At 39.4% G+C, this 21199-nt stretch overlaps 1 protein-coding gene across 1 annotated transcript in view; it reads left to right on the top strand.

The window, feature by feature from the left end:
- The window catches only part of LOC309450949 (interleukin-6 receptor subunit beta-like), a gene marked incomplete at its 5' end in the record, with an annotated part of 32902 nt that extends 16380 nt beyond the window's left edge, over positions 1-16522 (top strand). The window contains 6 exons of the mRNA XM_082074203.1: positions 423-545; positions 1127-1279; positions 3110-3253; positions 4946-5042; positions 9075-9142; positions 12470-16522. Of these exons, the coding sequence (XP_081930329.1) occupies positions 423-545; positions 1127-1279; positions 3110-3253; positions 4946-5042; positions 9075-9142; positions 12470-13080 (1196 nt within the window). The 3' untranslated portion in view covers positions 13081-16522. The remainder of the gene's footprint in view (positions 1-422; positions 546-1126; positions 1280-3109; positions 3254-4945; positions 5043-9074; positions 9143-12469) is intronic.
- Positions 16523-21199: the final 4677 nt, after the last annotated feature.

The raw sequence follows: 21199 nt of genomic DNA, 5'->3' as shown, positions 1-21199 counted from the left end.
TCCTTGGTCCTTCTGCAACATCTGCACTGCCACATTACACCTAGTTGTTTTGCTTGTTTTTAAATATGCTAGCTAAGGGGGAAATATCTGTCCTTGAACTAAGGTATCTGCAGCCATTTTGGTTCCCTACTTCAGCAGCTCAAGCTTTCCAGAAGGATACTATAAGCAGACCTGTCATCTTTTAAAAGTAAACTTGTGTTATATCTGGTTCTGCTTTTGAAATAGTTTGTATTAAGTGTCTTGAGACACTGAGGAAGGATGCACGTATTTTGTACTCAGCGTAAAGCACTGTAAACTTATACTATGCTTTGAGACTCAGAAAGTAAGAATTACACAGGAAAGCTATAAAATTGTCTATCCTCCCCTTCTTTATAATTCATAACTTTTCATTAAACCCTGATGTACGTTTATTTGTTTTCCAGACAATTTTCAGCCATATAAGTTGTACAAAATAATGGTACATGCAACTGATGTGTGTCAATGTGAAAATTTCACAAGGCATGAAAAGACTTTTGGAGTGACCCACTTTTACTCAGTTGAAGGAGGTATACCTCCCCTTTATATAACCTCATCCCTTATATTTCTTCTCATTTCCTATCTGCCGCAATAGAAGAAATCCTATACAAAGTTTCTTTTCCAGGTGACTTAACAGCATTCTCCAGTTAGCATTGCCTTTGGTCCTAACAGTTATTCCCTGGCAGTGAATGACCTGAATGTTTTTCTTTACTGACAGGTCCACAGAAATGTTATTATTACACATGACATTGCCAAAATAACAGAAAGAGAGTCTCAGAGCTACTTTATGTAGTTCAAATTTCACTGTGGCCAAACTCAGACTTTCCAATCCTAATTTGGTAGTGTCTTCATTGCAAGGTGAAATGAGTACAGATGTGGCTATTGGAGCAAAAGTGTTTGTAATGAATCAGTCACAATTTCTACCTACTTCATTATTGCTTAAGATGAAGTTTTTCCACTCTGTGGGATTTCTACTTTCTCTTCCACCCTTTACGTTATATTTATGATAGCTAGAATCACACCAGGAGCTCTATAGTAAGCAGCTAGATTTCAGTCTTTTATGTCTATTGCGTAAGTATTGATGCAGAACTGAAATTATCCAATTACTAAGTTCCTAGGACGGGTCCTGCTAATGTGACAATTCTGAATATCACAAAACATTCTGCATTTGTGAAGTGGACCAAAATAGCTGCCAAAGACTGTTTGGGCTTTCTCCAGGGATACAGGATCACCTACACAGATTCATCGAGGAAAACGTCTCTGAGTAAGTCACCATTGCTTAGAACAGAGCAGCAGCTCAGATCCACAACAGAAGAGCTTCCTACAGACCATTCAGTGTTTTTGCAGCACCTATTGGGTTACTTATATTTCTGTGGGAATTGAGTGCACTCAAGGGTCAGTTCCCTGGTGAGAGTTTTAATGTTTTAGATCAGGGGCATCAAACTCATTTTCACTGGGGGCTACATCAGCCTCGCAGTTGCCTTAAAAGGGCTGAATGTAATTTTAGGACTGCATAAATGTAGGAGTGAAAATGCGTTTGACATCCCTGCTCTAGATGATTCTGTGAATACCTTGAATTTTTTAGATATAGTCTCAAATTAAATATTGATAATGAAATATTTTCTTAAAACTTACAGTTCGAAGACTAGTGCAGAATTTTCTAGTAACACTGAAAATAGGATTTACTCTCTCAGTATCTCTGAGGTATTAAGATTTCAGTCATAATACTTTTATGTTTCATTGCAACTCAGCCAAGTTTGACTCTGAGAATTTCTATAGGACTTAAGAAATCATACATTTATTTCTTGAATTCAATTAGCAGGAAATACACTTTGTACTTCTTACCTGTTTTCAAAGACACTTATTGCTTTCATTTTTAGAAACATTTTCTTAAATTGATGGCTTTTGTGTTTGAATAAAAAGCATGAAATTTCATTACATTGATATAAATGGTTGTGAGCTCAAACTACTTGACTTTCAAAAAAAAAAACCTCCCCATATTTCTTTTGACAAACATTTTTCTTCTGGTCTGCAGTGGAAAGTCTTCTTGCCATAAGTAATAATACATTAACTTTGCATATATTGACTTTCGAATAAAATTAAAGACCTGCTGTGGAAGACAAATAGTACCTAGGACCCAACAAAAGAGAACAGCAAGGGTTTGAGGATTCAGGTTGGCCCATGCCTTTACAGGACCATAAAAAGTAACAAAAGCTTAAAGTACACAGCCTTAGCAGGATGTTTGGCACCATCTTCAGCGGGGCTCTATTCCACCCCTTTCGTTCATTGGAAAACACAAGAGGAGACACAAGTGGAGTGTCCAGGACTGAACTTTGTTTTTTGCCTCTGCCCTAATCATTCAATACAACAGTAACACAGCACTCCATTGCCATGTTTTCCAGGCAGGAAGAAAAGTTTTATTGGAGAATTTGGGGGAAGGAAGCCTGTAGGCTACAGCACCATTTCCACTTCGACAAAGATCTTATATTCACAGTGGCAAACTTGAAAAGTAATTTCTGCCCTGTTAAAGGCATACTACAGCATCCTTGATTGAATTATTCTGGCCAGGGGGAGGGTCAATGCACCATCAGAAAATAAAGGTTGAGCAAAAAGCTTTTCAAAGTAGGAGAAGCACAATGTGCAGCCCTTTTTTTTTTTTCCCTTTTTTTTTTTTTTTTTTCCAATCAACAGTGAGTAATAGCACTGGTATTAATTGAGGTGAATAACTACTGAATACTGTGGCGAGAGTCAAGCATGTGCTAGGGTCTAGCTCTTACACCAACTGTTACAGCCAAAATGAAAGCCACTCTTCAGCACATTAGGTGTGTTTTACTGTATTGCAGTATAAACAGCCTTCTGCAGTCACCACCTACACATCCTTGGTATGGTAAAAGCTCATGCTTTTTACCTGTGGATTTAAAATGCACATAAATATTTCTGGGAAATCCGGTACCCATCCAAAGAACACCTACACAGCGTGGCTTCCCCCAGGTGTGGATCAGGGCACAGAAATGTTGCTATTTTCCCAGTCAGTTACACTGACATACTCAGCCATCAGAGTTCATCTCCTTCCCCAACCCCTCTTGCATTTCAGCTGTTACTGTCAATTCTTCTACCACAAGTTACCATCTTACTAGACTGAAGGCAAAAACCATCTACTATGTGCAGATTTCAGGATTCACTAATGCTGGCGAAGGACCTCGGACTCTTTCACAACCTTTCAGCTCTCTGAAATATGGTACTGTGGCATCTCTACGCATCTGTGTAAACCCAGCATCAGTCCTTGCTTTATGCACTATGTATGACATTATTCTCTACCCTTTCCTGCTTTTCAAAGAGTAATAAAGTGCTTGTGCACAAGATTTATTATTAAATCCTTAGTTACTGATAGCAAACACTCAAAATTTTTCCTTTGTTAGACCTAAACTATGCATCACAGAACAACTCTGCCTGTATTCCATTACCTGACATGCAGGGAAGACTTTATACATTGCTGATTCCTGACATAGATTTCAGCAGTTTAAGTAGGCTGCCTGTGACTAGTTAAGTTCAGTAGCCTCTGCTGTTGGCAAAATCCTGAGCAATCATGTTTCCAGTTAGAGCACTTAACTGTTAAAAAAGAAAAAAAAAAAAAGAAAAAAAAAAAAAAGAGGTTTTCTAAATAATAAAACAAACAAACAAACAAACAAACAAAAAAAAAAAACAGACTAAGATAGTATCAGCCACAGGAAAATAACCTGTGAAATTCAGAGACCAAAGTATGCGAATGGCTTCTCCTCACAGTGGCTTTTTCGTATTAAGTGAAAGAGGTATAAACATGAATAACTGAATGGTCACAAGTGTGAAGCTGAAAGAAAAGTTAAAGAAACTTAAAATCTTCTTTGAAATCAACAGGGTTTCCACATCTTCCTCCCCCTCCCCAAAATCCTTTCTCCTGTCAACACAAGAAATTAAAGTGTTTCCACTGGAGATTTTCTGGAGGACTCTATTTCATTCATTCTACTAAACATATATTTGGATATGACTCAATCTTCAGAAAAATAACAAAAATGTAGAGTTAACTTGATACAACATTTTAAAAATTCAAGAGATTATATTGAATTTAAACATTACATTTACTTTTTTCCCCTCCCCAACATTTCACAGGTTACTTAATCCATTAAAAGAACTTCAGGTTTCTTTTTCATAAAAGCTTTTCAGCAACAAAGCAATTTGCAGCTGTTCAAATATCTTTTAAAGCAAAATTAAAATAGCTGTTCAATTTTTGATGAAAGATATTTTTATTGGTGGGTGGGTAGGAAAAGAAAAAGCAAGCAGTCTTTTTGCGGGTATGGTTTGTCATTATCTGCAACACAATCATGTACTGACCATGCTTTTGTGATGCTATTTTGAAACATTTGATTTAGCTATCTGTAAAGAACACCTCAACCCTGACCCACTCATCACATCACAGGCTGCTGGAGTTCCTGTGTTAGCAGCACTGCTCTCTCTGCCTGAGCACTTTATTAACCTTCATTAACCTTTCAAGCACTTTATCTCCTTAAGGGGGCTGGGGTGGTGGTGGGAAGTATCTCAAGGAGATATTAATGTACGCAGTAGGAGATGCAGGTCTGCCACAAGAGTTGACAAATGGCTGATTATGGGTAAAATTGTCTTAGTGTGGCTAACAGGTGTAGCACGGCACCTACCAGATACAGAAACTGTATTATTGTCATCAGGACAAAGTGAGATCTCAAAAAAATAAATCCCAAACCCTACTAGTAAAACCTGAAACAGAGTAAAAACCCCTTTCATGCAAGTGGTTTCTTATAAATTCAGAACATGTGTAAAGCTTGACTTGACTTTTGTTTAAAATATTTTTCTTGCAGAGGCAATATAGCCTTCCTATACTTGATACCACAAGTCTGATTCAATCTCTGTTTCTCATCAGATAAAGGAGAATTTGAAGGTTTTGTGACTGGCCTTTGCTTCAGCATGCTCTTCATTCTGGTTTTTGCACCTCTCACTTGTTCTCTGGCACTTAAAAGGTAAGAAGTTAATATTATCTGAAGTTGCTAGCAGGCCTTCTGTTTTGCTTAACCCTGAGTCTCATAGCACTGGGCCTTTTTTGTCATTAAAAGCAACACTACTTAAAAGAGACACAACACAAAAGCCGCCTCACTCATTTAAACAGTAAGAGCAATTACAATCCACTACAAGCCGATTAAAGTAGTTCATCAAAAATCTATAATCTTTCGCCTTTTCTACAATTACCTGACTAACTCCTGTCTAAAACACCCTTGAAAGAGGCAAGGACCATGTCTCACAGTGGAAAATAGATTATGCATATGGAAAAAGCATGCATTTGATTTTTCACTCTTTCATTCCAAAGGGATATTCATGTCTGTTTTATTGAAATACAAAAATAAATTCCAGCAGTATACACAAATTGATGTTGCCATCTAAGCAGTTTCCTACAAGCGCATTTGGATTTTAACTGTATAAACTACACACGTAAGCACATAGTGGGAAGGAGTAATGGATGGATAAGTAGGACAAAGAGAAAATAACAAATATGCCTGTAAGATATGGGTGAGGTCTTCTCATTGTAGCAAAAATTGTTTTCTATAATAATAAAGTACACACCACTCAAATTAATTTGAGGTACAATATTAGAGGCATACAATATCACTAAAAGAAAAATGGCTTCCATAGTAATGGGCTGTAATATTCATTTTCTGATAAACCCAGTTGCATACAGCCATTCATATTATTTTGATGTCCTAGAACACTACCCCCTCTTTTTCTCCTTTTTGCCTCAGAAGCTGAAAGCCCAGCTGCTAAAGGACAGAAGAGACAGAATGTACAACTCGTGGCTTGAAAGCCATATAGCGTGGGGTAGCTCACTTTAGCTTATGCATCAGGCTAAACTCCTGCCCTTGCCATTGGGAAACAGGTGACACTCTGCATTAAGTCTCCCGGGCACTTTCATTTTCAGATTTTACTTCAAGTTGCACTGTATCTGATCCAACCTTTTTGACAAGGACTTCTGAGACCTGGTCAGAAGTTTTGATGCAGAACAAACTTTGCTGTCTTAAACATAAGGTCTTCTTTCCCATTAGGAAATATTTTTTAGAAAACTGAAAAAACAGCACACAGAAGACTGGTGTAGCACTACAGAGTAGCAATTAAGTATGTGGTAGTACAGAAGACCTGGAACTGAGGTGAAGGGTCCCAAGGATTCTCTCATCTCAACTGCCTGCTTGATTTGTAAAAAAGCACTCACCAGCCAGCCAAGCACTCATCTTCATAGGATCAACAAGGAGATCCAGTAATCTTACAACCTCAGGCTTTACCTCAATTCACAGTCTAAACCGAAGCAAAGTGCTTTACAGTCAATAATGTCTAGATTTGTTGTGAAAACCAGACAACAGTGAAGCCAACACTAAGGCAGGGTGACGGGCTACAGAGCTTCCCACAGCCTCTCACAGCTGTCTTGAGTTTTTTTCCTATGGAGGTGAGTCATTCCACAAAGCTCTCAGCAGAGTGCTGTGAGAGCAGCTGCTGACCGTAAGGTGATGAGCTCAAAAATGCTGAGAGATGATCTCCCTCCACTCACACAGGAGCCAGTGATGAGCAGTCAGCGGTGAGTGATGCCAGTGGGATCCATCAGCTCAGCAGAAATGCCTTCTGAAATTCCCATCCCACCCTACTGCTGCCCTTCTGCTGGGAAATCACAGCTGGGCTCTGCCGGCCTGGGGCCAGCACCAGCATACCAGGGTGGTGGGAGTGATAGGCAGGCTGCCATACAGCTCCTCCTCTTGGGAAGGGCCAGGGAGGACAATGCCTGAGGTGGTGCCCACGGCGGGTGTGACCCAGGGAGGCTGGAGACCATAGTAGTTTGTGGTCAGCTTTGTTGTTTCCAAGCCCCTGGGTGCAAGGAAGGTGCTTGAAAGAAAGAGTTGAAACCCATTTGAACAGATCGATTGGTAAACTCAGCTCTACCGTACAAATCCCTTCCTCTACAGCAGAAGGAACTGGTGTGAGTTTTTAGTAAAGGTGTGTTTAGGTTCATGTCAGGTGAAACAGTGAGATACCGTATGTAATAGCTCCCAGAAAGAGCCAAACTCAAAACAGTCAGGGTAGAGCGGGAGCCATGTTGTCCCCCCTCTTCTAGTCTGTGAATCCCAGGCAGACCCTCTTCCAGGCCACCACTGTCATGGCACAGAAGCTAAAAACAGCAGTAGCTTGCTCTTAGAGAGAAAGTAAACTTCTAAGTAGAATCGTAGAATCATTTTGGTTGAAAAAGACCCTCAGGATCACCAAGTCCAACCATAACCTAACTCTAGCACTAAACCATGCCCATAAGAACCTTGTCTAAACACCTTTCAAATACCTCCAGGGACAGTGATTCCACCACTTCCCTGGGCAGCCTGTTCCAATGCCTGACAAGCCCCTCCAGGAATAATTTTTTCCTCATAACCAATCTGAACCTCCCCTGGCACAACTTAAGGCCATTTCCTCTTGTCCTATCACTTGCCACCTGGGAGAAGAGACCAACACCCTCCATGCTACAACCTCCTTTCAGGTAGTTGTAGACAGCGATAAGGTCTCTCCTCAGCCTCCTTTTCTCCAGGCTGAACAGCCCCAGTTCCCTCAGCTGCTCCTCATCAGACTTGTGCTCCAGAGCCCTCACCAGCCTCATTGCCCTTCTCTGAACTCTCTCCAGTACCTCAATGTCCTGCTTATGATGAGGGGCCCAAAACTGAACACAGGATTCAAGGTGTGCCTCACCAGTGCTGAGTACAGGGGGACCATTACTTCTCTAGTCCAGCTGGCCACACTATTTCTAAGAAACTCAGGAGCAAATACTTACTAAAAAAACCTTCCTCCTACATGTCCAAAAGTTCTCAAGGAAGACAGAGGTTTTGTGGAAATAATAACCGATTAGGAATATACAGTGATTATACATATAGAAAGAGACAATATTACCAGCTCCTTTGTTCTTAAACAAAAATGCTAATTGGCACTAACTCAGCATTTCAGCATAGACTACCAAGTTTGATCTTCAGTTTTTACTAATAATTGGCATTGTGTTTAATAGTCATTGTAGAATGTCTCATTTGATGGTGTCATGTCTCGCCCTCAGGTATGAGTTAGGGGAGAAGTGACTCACGTTCATGGGTCCCCTTTGATTGGAAAAAAGTACACACAGTACTTAAGGTCTGCAAACAAAAGGCTTTTATTTTGCAGCTTGGCCCGAATGGTATATGATTTGCTGGCAGAAGGATTTACATTATTGTAAATTCAGTTGATAAACATAAAAAGTTTGAGGCATATGCAGGATTGTAAATCTTATGTTAATATGTTACTTATAAAAGGGAAAGCAAAAAAGGTAGAAGTATGGGAAAGAAAGAAAGAAAAGAGAGAGAAAGATTTCACCGTCCTCATGGCTCCACTTTATGTGTGATGGAGTTCACAGTCTCAGGCCCAGCGATGTGCGGCGTCCTCTGGTGTCTTGTTCAGTTCATGTGGTGAGACTGGTGGGCAGAGTGGTTCTTGGGATGGTGGGTGGGCGCCACCAGTGCTTGCACAAGGTGGGCCTTTATAGCCCTCTGGGTTGCCTGCTTGCATAACCTTTGGTCTTTTGTGGAGGATTTACTGTGAAAGAGGAAAAAGTCTGGCGGGAAGGGGTGATGGTGAAAGATCGACAAGCCTTGGGCCATGTTGAAGGGTCTCAGCTTTTCCCTTTGTGCCATGCTGGGCAGATCAGAGGTGGAGCTGTGTGCCCTCTGGCATGTCCCCCACCTCCTGTATCAGCCAGCCAGCCTGGGCTGTGTCTCCTTAGCTAGTCATTGATATGTAAATCGCAGTTCACCCCGTACTGAATTTATCATCTGCTGTGGCTGGATGAACTGTTTTTGCCACAATGTTTCAGCCATTATCCTTATCAGTACATGACAGATGGTAATGAAAATACCAATAAAATGTTATGTATTAACATAAATGTTAGTTAGTGTAAATGCGTAGGAAATGTCAGTCATTTAACCTGACAATAAATTCATAATATTTCTTTACAGGCTGAAAATAAAATGCTGGCCCAGCGTACCAAGTCCAAGAAACAGCAGCGCACTCCAAGATATGGCAAGTACTTCTCTGATTGTGTGAAAAAATACAGAGGGGCAATCTTTCCTATCAATTAATCAGTAATGCTAGTTACTAGTCTTGTCACACTTTACCCTAAAGAGTGTCTAATATCAACAATTGGGAAGCTAGGATAATATTAGAAATATAGGATGGGGAGGGTTAGTGTTTAGCCAGAGTCTGTATACACTTTTTACTTTTATAAAGGTTCTCTGAATTTTTGAGAATACTACAGAACATATTTAAAGGTATGATTGTTAAAAAAAAAACAAAGCAAAGTTGAATGGGGGGAGATGGAGTCTAAAACAAAAAATGCGGGGTTTATATCCAGTCAGTTTTCACTTACTGGAACCACTTATTAAGTACAAGTTACTCAAAATACAAAGTAATGCATCGTGGCACAGATGTGTCACGAAGGAAGCCATGTATACGGTGTTCTCTGAAATCCGCTCCTCACGCCTCAGTCTCTATCTGCCGCCAGAGCAACCCCGGGGCTGCGGCTGCTCAGCTGGCGGCTGGGGAGGAGCACCTACCAGTCAGCAGGCACCAAGGTGCAGCAGCACATTCAAATCTTGACCGCGGCCTTCCTGTATGCTTTAGTTAAGCACACCTGAATTTCAGGACTGAAGAAGCTGCTGGAGACCATGTTATTAATTTCCACGTATTAGTGGACTTACTTGCATCTTACTTACCTCCCCCCTTTAAGAGTTTCTACCCCAGTTTTGCTGACACTTGATACTACAAGTTCTTCCTCTAGGACACCTCGGTTTATCTCCCAAGTCTCAGACCACCAAACATTACATTCTTGGAGCAGAAGCTTCTACAGCTTTCCTTTTTAAATATCTTTTATTTTTGTGGCAAACCTGAATTTAATTTGACGTCCATAGATCTAGTTTCTCAGGCTAACTTGTGAGCTTTAACAAAACAGACTTTATGTATGTAGTCAAAGATCAGGCAGAAGCTGAAAAGGTATCTGGAAGCCAGACACTGTCCAAACCTAGGACACTGAATGAAATCATCAGCAACAAATTTTCAGAAGACCCTGACAGGCTGCCGGTAATCAAAGGTTGCTTTGAACATCAGCATACTTTCCTTGAACAGAACAAGTATCAACTTTCATACTCCAGATCAAGAATTCCTTGCTTGCTCTATACCTTTTTTCCACCTAAACATAGATAAAGAATTGGTGAGCTCAGAGGTAGCATCAGACAGTGATTGTGCCAAAGTCAGATAATGCTGAACAAGGGAGGATCAGATGTACAGAAGTACAGCTGTACAAAGTCAGAGTTTCAAAAGCGATGCTGTTGGGAGATTGCAGTTCTACTGTTCTGTTCAGTTAAAGAAACTGATCTGCTTACAAGCACCAGGCAACTTCCTTTTTGTCAGTGCTGGGATTCAGCTGTTCCTCACTGACCACTCCAGTAAAAACTCCACCTAATTCTCTTGCTTCTTCTCCACCATGCACTTAGAAAGTGGAAGATGCATATTCAATAGTTGTTTAAGTAAGACTTTTCAAAGCCAAAAAAAATAATCTGGTATATTCAGCATTTGGGAAGTTTCTTCCTTAAAGAAAGCACAAGATCTCAAGATGTTTTGATGTAATAATAAGCTTAGGTGGAGCTGAATTGCAGGATAGAAGTTCAGCAAGAAAGGAGTAAGAACTAAAAGCCAAAAACCCCTAATATTTTCAAAGAACAATTCACCTTGTAAATAAGTGCAGGTGAAATACATTGAGGCCGCATGTTGTAGAAAGGACAAATAGGTTTTATGAACCAGAGTGCCACTTTGACATAAATACTTTAAAATACACCTATTTAAAATGCACTTAAATGTTCCTGCATAGGCAAAGAAACTATAGAGGCAAAGCATCTGTAAAAGGAATGAAGCCTGTATTAGCCAAGTCTGGTAGAGAAATACTGTCATGTTGATAATATGGCAGAAACAGAAATAACAGATATCAAACATGGGTTTTGGGGGAAGCAGAAAGAGCTCTATGTGAGCAGGCAATACAGTAAAGCAGTTACCAGACATATTGCATAGAAGTAATCTGATATTATGAACAGTTCATGAAATGTGGAGAAAGGTATTCCCCAAATGAGCACTGTAAAATGGAGGCAAGGAGTAAATCTTATTATATTCCATATATTTATTATATTTGTAAGTTGTTTCAAGGCTGAACTGCATCAAGTTAGTTCAGCAGTGTTGCAACTCTTGGTAGAAACACATACATAGTTCAGACAGGTGGCAAGCGAAATTGTACATTAAATCCAGAGCGTTCTTTATTGCAATCTACGGTAATGATACATCCCATGGTTCAAAGCAGCAGGAGAAAGTGGAGACACTCTCAATGTAGTCAGCACACAGAGGCAAGGAAAATGAGCTATAGAGGCTAAAAAGGCCAGCCAGCCACCCCATCAGTGTCCCGTTCTTCACATTTAGACAAGATTCTTCAAAGATGCTGCTTCTTCTCCACCTGTTAGTTCATCTTTCAGACAGAAGCTCACACACAGCTTATTTTAGATTTGTTATGCATAGAGTTCAGGTTCCTGTTTATAATAAATAAGGTAATGCAGGTACGTATCACACAAGTCTTTATTCAACAAAAGGCAAAAGCAGACCCTGCAGAGGTGTCTACTCATCCCGCTATAAGAGAAAAATAGGGACATTTTAGGTGGGATTGCTCAGATTTCGAACAACAGCATACTCATTTCTGAGTCAGAAAACAAATTATAACGAGAAAAAAAAAAACCCAAACAATACACAATTTATCTTGCAAGAGATCCATAACAGTTCAAACAAATTTAGAGCAATTGAGGAAGGGGTGTGGGGGGGGAGAAGCTAATAATTTTACCAAACAACATACCAACCTGGATGTAATTTTAAAAATATCATGGCAAAAGTGGGCAAACCCAGCAGAATAATCTAAGTGGAAAAGAAGGATGCTTGGTGTTACAAACGGTTCTCCATTTGATCATCCAGAATTTGAAAAAAAAATTAACAAAACCTATACTTAAATCACAACATGGCATTAAGTTGAATAACAAACTGCTTGCAGCAGCTGGTAGCTACACGTTTTGGGCTGCTGTTCAATTCAAGTTGCTCCTTTTTATAGTAACACATTTGTTTAACTTTTTGAAGGCTGCGGGTCTCAGAACAGCACATAGAAAAGCCTACATTTTATAACCACTACATTTTGTCCCAAGCACGTATAAAAGCAAGCAAAACTTCGCTTAAATAATATGGGAGAGGAGAAGATGGTCCCCTGAATCAGGGAAACAAATATTTTCATTCATGTTTCTAAAACCAATGAAGATGAGATAAAATTGATTAGTTAGCATATTATATAGACAGGACCAGGCTGCCTGTCTCCTAACTTTATTCGTTATTTATTTCCATAAATTGCCGATTACACTTGGCAAAAGCATGATACTAAAATTACTGTCTCGTTTTGTTTTGCAGACTAGTTGGAAACCTGTTTCAAGGTCACTGCTTCAGGCCCTGTCAGACAATGATACTATCAGCCTTTATGTCATAGAGCATGAGTCAAAGACTTCTTTGAAGTTAGACCTCTTTACAGATAGTGGAGAAGACAGCAAGTGTGACACTTACCAGTCAGAAGAACCTAGCAATAATGTAGACATGAGCCTAAGGCATGAAGGAATTCTTGAAGAAGCAGTTACAAGTGAAGAAGGAACCATTTCCACTACAATACCACTCTTGAGTGACTACACCAGCATGGAGTTCAGCCAGAAAGCCCTGGTGGGTCAGACAGTGAAGTCACCTGCAAGAGCTGCTCATCCTCATCTGGAAATGGAACTAAGCAACAAGCCAGCACAAAGGAAAAGTCAGGTTTGGTTTGGTCCCCAAGACTACCTCAAACAAAGCCAGGTAGTATTTTTGCCATCTGGACCAACTTTGATGGGACAAGCCAACTCAAACTGAAGTATCTTCAAAATTTCCAATACCATAAAGTCAAGTTCCAAAAATTCCGATGCTTGAATGAAGCCATTAGGACAGTATAGGACAGTGAGCTTGTGACAATCCTTCTGCAAGTGTATCCTTCAGTAAGCTTCCTTGATGAGCTAGATTGATTATATAATTAGATTAGCTATTTCACCACAGTTATTCTGTGGAAATTCCTACTGTATTCACACAGGCAAAACTTTCAGGGAACTGTATGAAAAACTTTCCAGTAAGGTACTTCTTGGTAGGTGTTTAGTCCTAGGTGCTCAGGAAGCCATTTCAAGGCTTCCGCTCTAAGCACAACGTTGTTCTAGTCACCAGGAGAGTTCTCTAATCACTGTGTCAGGTTCAAGACCTGATTTTCAGATCTGATAAGTTTTTCAGTTAAAATTCCATCAAAAGTGTCCACCATTCCAAAGAAAATCTCCAGCTGTCCAAGGCTGACCAAACAAAAGAGAGGAAAGCTTTGAATTTAGGAATAGGAAATTATGCATATCCATCTATGTATAGTGCTTTACATCTTAGATCTTTGCACCTTTATTCATCTTAGATGAATAGTGCCATATAAATGAAGATCATGGTAAGTATCATTATTACTATTGTTTACTTGCATTAAATTACAGCTATTTCTTCGTACATTTATCTACACAGACATAGAAATCCGTTCGTGTTCTGTTCCAAGATGTAGTTGCAGGTATGATTTCACACTGCATGCAGTGATGACATCTGCAAAACAGACTTCAAGAGCTGAATAGATAGTTCAGTTAGTCATCCCTCCAAAGCTTGCACAGAGAAGGAGTTAATTGGAATATAGGGGATAAAAAGGTCTTCCTTAATATGCTCTCTATGAGACTTCATCACTATCTCCATGATGAGAGGAGCCTGAATCGATTTTCCAGCTTACAACAGCTTCTCACCCATGAACTCTGCAGGCATTAATGGTATGCAGTCATTGTAGAAGACCCAGTTTATTGTTGTCATCTCTAGTTTATGGAGCATGTTATTAAAATCATTTTGCAGAGAAAGAACTTGATCAACTGTGCCATAAGCACCAGAGCTCCTTAGATGGGCATCTTTTAAAATTCTCTCATTAAAAGTGAAGGATGATTCACATTCACTCAAATACTTCCCTGCATATTAGGAAATATGAGTTATAGAATACCATGCTTACAAAAAGCTCAAAGAAATTGCATATCCCCCACTTGCCTGATGTAGTTGAGGCCCATAACAAAACCTGGTTTATTTGCTTTCCCTATGTATGCTCATTCTCTCTATTTATAGCTCTCTATGTGTGTTAGGACTGGCAGGAACTAACCTGTATTTCACTGTGGGTTTTGGATTGTTTTTTCTTAGCACTTAAAATGCATTGTTTTGCCACAAAGCAATGTACTGACTATCCCTCACCCTTGCTACCTCTGCTTGTAGAAGGAAGGGGTAAGAGGAGCACTGCCCAGACCACCTCAAAGACTTGAGTGGTCTTCAAAATATTGGCCTTCATTTTGTTAACTTCCGTCAGGTGACTTTGCCTGATTTGAATTTAGGAGAACACAAATGATCCTTCTATTAGCAGAGTTGTTGCCACTTGCAGGATCTAGTAGAGGGGCTCAAATGAAAAGCTGTTGTGGAAAATAAAGTCCTCAAATGATATATAATTATTATCAAGTAGTCATGTGAACACAGCCTAATTTATCCATTTCCAAAATATAAGAAATAGCAATACTCCTTACCTATGATATTTATTTCATTTCTTGTCAGAGCAACTTATTTTCCTGGTGCAGTTGGTACCTTAAATAACTCACTCATCCCTGTAAACATTTAATTCATTTTTTCTTACTCTGCACCTACCAAACCAGTACATATTAATATGTTACATATACAGTATAAAGCAAATAAGCAGAACAAAACCAATGGCTTGTGAGCCATTTCAGTATATGAAGCAGCCTTCATACACGAAACTCAAAAAACAGTTTGGGCTTTTGACTTGGTATTGCTCCCATGACATTAACCATTGCCTGACATCTTGCTAAAGAAAATCCATTTAACAGGCCTGGATACTTTCCCTAGAAGTACACAGGGACCTATTTGCCTCAAATAGAAGGGATGGATGTATTCCGTTTTCAGTTATGTAATTCTTAATTGACCTCATTAGAGCAGTACTTCGTAACACTCAATATTTGTATAATGGCTCTAATTTGTACATGTGGGAGAATGAGAGATACATGAAAAATCCTGGTATGGAGATCAGACATAAATGAAGGACTCATCCCATTGTGAGGTATCCTTTGAGAACAAAGCACCTCCTACGTGGAGAGGAGACTACACTTGCTGAACAGTTTAATACAGCCAAATGGTAGGTTTTGGTGGAATCATGCACCTACTCAGGACACAGGACTAGGAGACTTGTAATGCTCAGGTCTTCAGGTTAGGGGCAATGTTGGTTTTTTTGTGTGTGTGTGGTTTGTTGTTGTTGGTTGTTTGTTTTTGTTTGGTTCTTTCATGGGGATTTTTATTTCAGTTGGAAGTGACCTAGAACAATCATCTACTCCAACTTCCTCTTCAGGCAGTTTAGAAAAGTGTGTGCATATACAGGTGTATAATGACTGCAGAAGCCTACCTCTACTAATAAACATGTAAGATACTTCATTTCATGTGCTACAGTACTGTTCAAGTGGTTTCAGTAGTGTTCTTAGCTTCAGTATTCTTAGCTTCAATATGTGTTACGTTAAGAGTGAAATTGCAAATATGAAGTCTCAGGACCATAGAAGTCAAGGCATTTTTTTTCCTTTTCCCATTCTCCACTCCCTTCCTCTTCTTTTTTGTCAACTTAGCTCTAGATGTTCACTGTTAGCATTAGTGAGAATTTAGACATTGTAGAAGCTTAACACTTAACAGCAGGCCTGAAGGCACGTAAGTGTGGCGATTCACAGCATGGGGTATCATACTGCAGGGCTACGGACTTTTAGTGTTTTACATATACAGACAAAGGAATGTAATATTCAATCTGTAACATAACCTCTAAAAACATGCACAAAGCAAAGGTAGTACACAGCTGTTTTTCCTGGTAACCAGAGTAGATGTTTTTTCTTGCATACTTTAATGTGTTATGGACACAGATTTTTTTCCACAGTTAAGGTCAGACTATCAGGCCGTAGCTAGACAACACTGAAAATGATCACAGCGTTTCAGAGACAAGATAAACAGCTGATCAGCCTGAAGAGAAGATTGCAGCAACCACAATATTCCAGAGGTTTTTTTCACTCTGTATTAGCTACCCAATAGAAGAACATGTACAAAATTCCCTAAAAACGTTAGCCTTTGAGGTACTTTGGCAACCTTAAAAGCCACCTTTATGGCACAAAGGTATCTGCACCTGAGCAGAGTCCTCCTGAAAGCACAGAGCACAGGGACATCCTGTCAATCTGAGCCAACTCGTTACTGCTACAAAAACTGTAAAATAATTAAGCACTGCATTAAAGCTCTCTACTTACAGACAATACTTGTGTCAGAGCTCTTGACTCTATCACAGACTCCTGGTTTGCCTTTTTCCCTGTCTCTTGATCGCACTGACTGCCTGAATGATGGTAGAATATAATAACCGTGTCCTGGTACTGCATTGGCAGGACCTGCATGAACACGGGTAGTAAAACTCAGGACAGCTTACATCAGTCACTTCCGAGCACTGCTAAGACAAACATCAGGGGAATAATCTTATCCCCATTTCCATTTTATTTCTACAGTGGAAGCACCAGTTTGATTAATAAAATTGAAAACAACCTGCCATGCTAGCAATGTTCATTCATATCTCCCATACTTAAGAGACTCCTTCAGTACTTCATAGAACAGAATCACAGAAGGATTTAAGTTGGAAAAGACCTTTAAGATTATCGAGTCTAACCACAAAGCTAACACTGTGAAGTGCACCACAAAACCTTGTCCCAAAGTGCCACATCTACGCATATTTTACACCTCCAGGGATGGTGACTCCACCACTTCCCTGGGCAGCCTGTTCCAATGCCTGACAACCTTTTCTGTCAATAAATTTTTCCTAATATCCAATCTAAACCTCCCCTGGCACACCTTGAGGCCATTTCCTCTTGTCCTATGACCTGCTACATGGGAGAAGAGACTAACACCCACCTCACTACAGTTTATGTCATTTTATAACACTAGTGAAGATTTGGGACTTTGTTTATTTACAAAAATAACAACAATGTAATAGCAGCATTTGGCATTTCTTTACCTGTACCATTTCATAGTTGGTTCATTCATGCAAAAATATATTCTACCAACATGGAACTATTTTGATTATATATTCATTAAACTTAGAAGGTCTACTTTCTTGTCAGAAATATCAAACTTAGAGAAGAGAAATTGTATTTTTGCTGCTGTAATGTGTAGGTTCCCCAGGCATATCTGAACCCAGCCTGTGACAGGTGCTGTGTATAACAAGTTAATCATAGCGCCTCTATCAATGGGGAAAATACCAGAAAGGATCTATTGACCGTTCATGTAGTCATGAACAGTGCATGTCAAATTACTCTCTTCGTGTTTCCAGAACAGATCACTCATTCCCTCGATTAAATTATTATGAAAATTATGTATTTATGAAGAGTAATTTCTAAGTGGCCCGTGGTTTACTCATGAGCACAGCAGTAGTTCTAAATCTTTACACTAAGGAAGGTTTTATTGAGTAGAGCAACAACTTCTTCCTCTAAGAAAATCACTTAACTGGCAGCCTCATTAATGACATCAAGGATTAATTGAAAGGAAAATGAAATTATTCTTTTAGCATTGCTGACAACAGTCTTCCCCATCAAAAAAGACAAATGTAACCTTTTAAATGGGAGAAGAATAATTTCATTAACAGGATTAGTATGGAACATACTTTCTACACCACAAATCTACAGTCTTGTGTCACATTTTGCACTAGATAGACATAAAAAATATAATTAAAGAAGTGTAAGCTGAAACTTTCCAGAAGAAAATATATAAACAGCTAAAAACTAATTTTTGCTGTTCATGCTGTGTTAAGCTCAATAATCATAACTGTCATGTCAATTAAAAAGAAAACATTATTTTGCCCTCTTGCATAGTAAGAGTTCAGGGTTTCACAAAACATTTTAAAAACTGAAGTTCATAGATAGCTTCTCAACTGTAGCATTTACTTAAACAATACAGAATGAAGGTGTTAGAGCTGAGCTTCCTCAAAACAGAGGGAAAGTAGCTGCCTCCACGTATTGCCACACAAGTTTATTAACCTGTTGTATACTGAACAGAGTAAAAAACTCCCTGTACTAACATGCTCAGCTCCTGCAACAGGACTCACCTACAAATGAAGCATTCTTGAATTTGAAATAAATTCTGCATGCGAAGACATTTTTTAAGTTTAAAATTAAACACAACCGAAAGCGTATTTGTTACATTAAAAAAAAAAAAAAATCCCTTTTTTACAGTGCTTTTAGTTTTCAATATCATTTTAATTACATTTTTCAACATATAAAAATAAACCTAAGGTACAGGCTGAAAACTTTTTTTTCTGTTTACATATTAGCAAACAAAATTAAGTTTTAGATTCTCTTTAGGTAATAACACTAACAATATCTACAAATTTCAACTGTCCACACTCCAGTCTCTGGTGAGGAAACTACACCTCTCCAAACTAAGCACCTACTGATTTACATTATTTTAGCAGTTTACAGATTTCACCATTTGTGTCACTAACTCAAATTCTCACTTTTAAAATTACGATAACACCAAAGGCAATAACTGATTGCTATAAAACTGAACATACCACGAAGTGGCAGGCAGGACCTATAGTATGCCCCTATTTGCAAGTCATTGTTCAGAATTCACATCTTTAAGATTATTTGTCTTACCATTATAATGCAATTTTCACACTAACGTTTACAAAATTCAAGATGATTTTTGACTGTTTTTTCTCTAAGTGAATGGCTAGCAATATTAAAATACATGAACTCTAACCTTTTTTCATTACAAACTGACAAAGACAGTGATGCAGAGATGCTTCAAACCTAAAAGTATTAATACACACATCACTATGGCATTACTGCTTGCAATGGTCATACACATGAATGAAAAAAATTATGCAGTAATAAGGACAGTTATGAAGTACACAATAATTCCGATCATACAAAGCAGCCTTTACTTATCTCTTCCTTAGACCACAAGAAAAAGCACATAAATCCCTATACTAATAACTATTACAACATAGGAGCACAAGCTAAGGGCAACACAGAGAAGCTATCACAAACCAAACAGATGTGCAGAGTTCCAAAGCAACTTCAGTTATTTCCTTAAATGTAAATGGGCCAGAGACTTACAGAATCATAGAATCATTTTGGTTGGAAGAGACCCTCAAGATCATCAGGTCCAGCCATAACCTAACTCTAGCACTAACCCATGTCCCTAAGACCTCCAGGAATGGTGAATGCCCACTTCCCTGAGCGGCCTGTTCCAATGCCTGACAACCCTCCCCGTGAAGAAGTTTTTTCCTAATATCCAATCTAAACCTGCCCTGGCACAACTTGAGGCCATTTCCTCTTGTCCTCTCACTTGCTACTTGGGAGAAGAGACCAACACCCTCCATGCTACAACCTCCTTTCAGGTAGTTGTAGACAGCGATAAGGTCTCCCCTCAGCCTCCTTTTCTCCAGGCTGAACAGCCCCAGTTCCCTCAGCTGCTCCTCATCAGACTTGTGCTCCAGACCCCTCACCAGCTTCATTGCCCTTCTCTGAACTCTCTCCAGCACCTCAATGTCTTTCTTAGGATGAGGGGCCCAAAACTGAACACAGGATTCAAGGTGGGGCCTCACCAGTGCTGAGTAGACGGGAATAATCACCAGCAGGCAACACGAAGCATGCTGCACATTACAGAATTTACCTTCTTTGCAGCAGAGTAAACTCACTAAAGTGGCCACAGCTCATTTCAGAATCCAAGCTGTGCGCAGGTCACTGCCATCAGCCAGTAAAGCTGAAATTGTCATAAAAAACCAGCAGGTGACTAATGAGTAGGCAGAACCCACATCTGATTCTCCAGGTATTCTTCAGATATCTTTAATTTCCAACTGAAGCCTCTTTTTCCTCTCATAGTTCTAATTCTGAATTACAAAACCCAGTATCCTTTACCATACTACTACCAGTGATTGCAAACATTTCATCGCTCACCACTGTGTAAACCCATTGACTTCAACAAATTAATCTTAGTCACAGCCACCTCCATTTTGATCTTGGAATCCTGTTTCAGCCACCAGTTGCTTTCTGCTACCTTCTTTCACAATCCAAAGAAAAATCCTGTTACCCAGAAACACTTTTGTGAAATAACTCTGATCCCCAATGGAAGCTTATGCATATGTGCTTTACATGGTCTTAGCAAAACGGCACCATATCATTTTTCTAAGCAATTACAAATCACAACATTTTCAAAAGCTGACTCAAATGAAACTACATTCAAAACAATACAGCTGCCATGACCTACACTGTTCTCAAAACCTCCACTCAATTTCATTTCTAAAGTGCAAAACCAAACAATCTGATGTGGCAGCTCAGCATGCAAACCTGCTAATGATGAAGACTTCCAGTGGAAGATGGACACATTTAATGGATGGTGCACACAGTCCTGTTGGCGCAGGCAGGAACATCACTACTGTGCTACACTACCGGTTTAAAAATGAGCTACCCTCTCTCTGCAGGGACAGGCATTTTACAGAATGATAGTTCCCGAGCAGTGGCTTTTCAGGAGGAGAGGAGCTTTATAACACCTAATACAAACGGACAAAAATTAACTACCTCACAGATCTGCACAGTGTTTACAAAGCAAAACCAGAAAATACAGCATTTGTAAGAAAATATGAGTTGAAGTGGGTAGGAAATGTGTGTGTTTCGTGGTTGGTTGGTTTGGGTTTTTTTTCCCTTTTTAAGAAAAACACTTTTTTGTACAGGAACCATTAATTCACATACAATATAACATTGTATTGCATGCGGACTTAGATGTCCTAAGTTAGCTAGTAAGGCTGCCATCCTTAGTTATTAATTTCCAAAGACATGTGTCTTAGCTAACTGTACATAATCCTTTACATGTT

Source organism: Streptopelia decaocto (genome assembly GCF_964273445.1).
Source record: "Streptopelia decaocto genome assembly, chromosome: Z".
Classification (NCBI taxonomy): Eukaryota; Metazoa; Chordata; class Aves; order Columbiformes; family Columbidae; genus Streptopelia; species Streptopelia decaocto.
The sequence above is the reverse complement of the archived record's forward strand: the minus strand, read 5'-3'. Positions and strand labels throughout refer to the sequence as shown.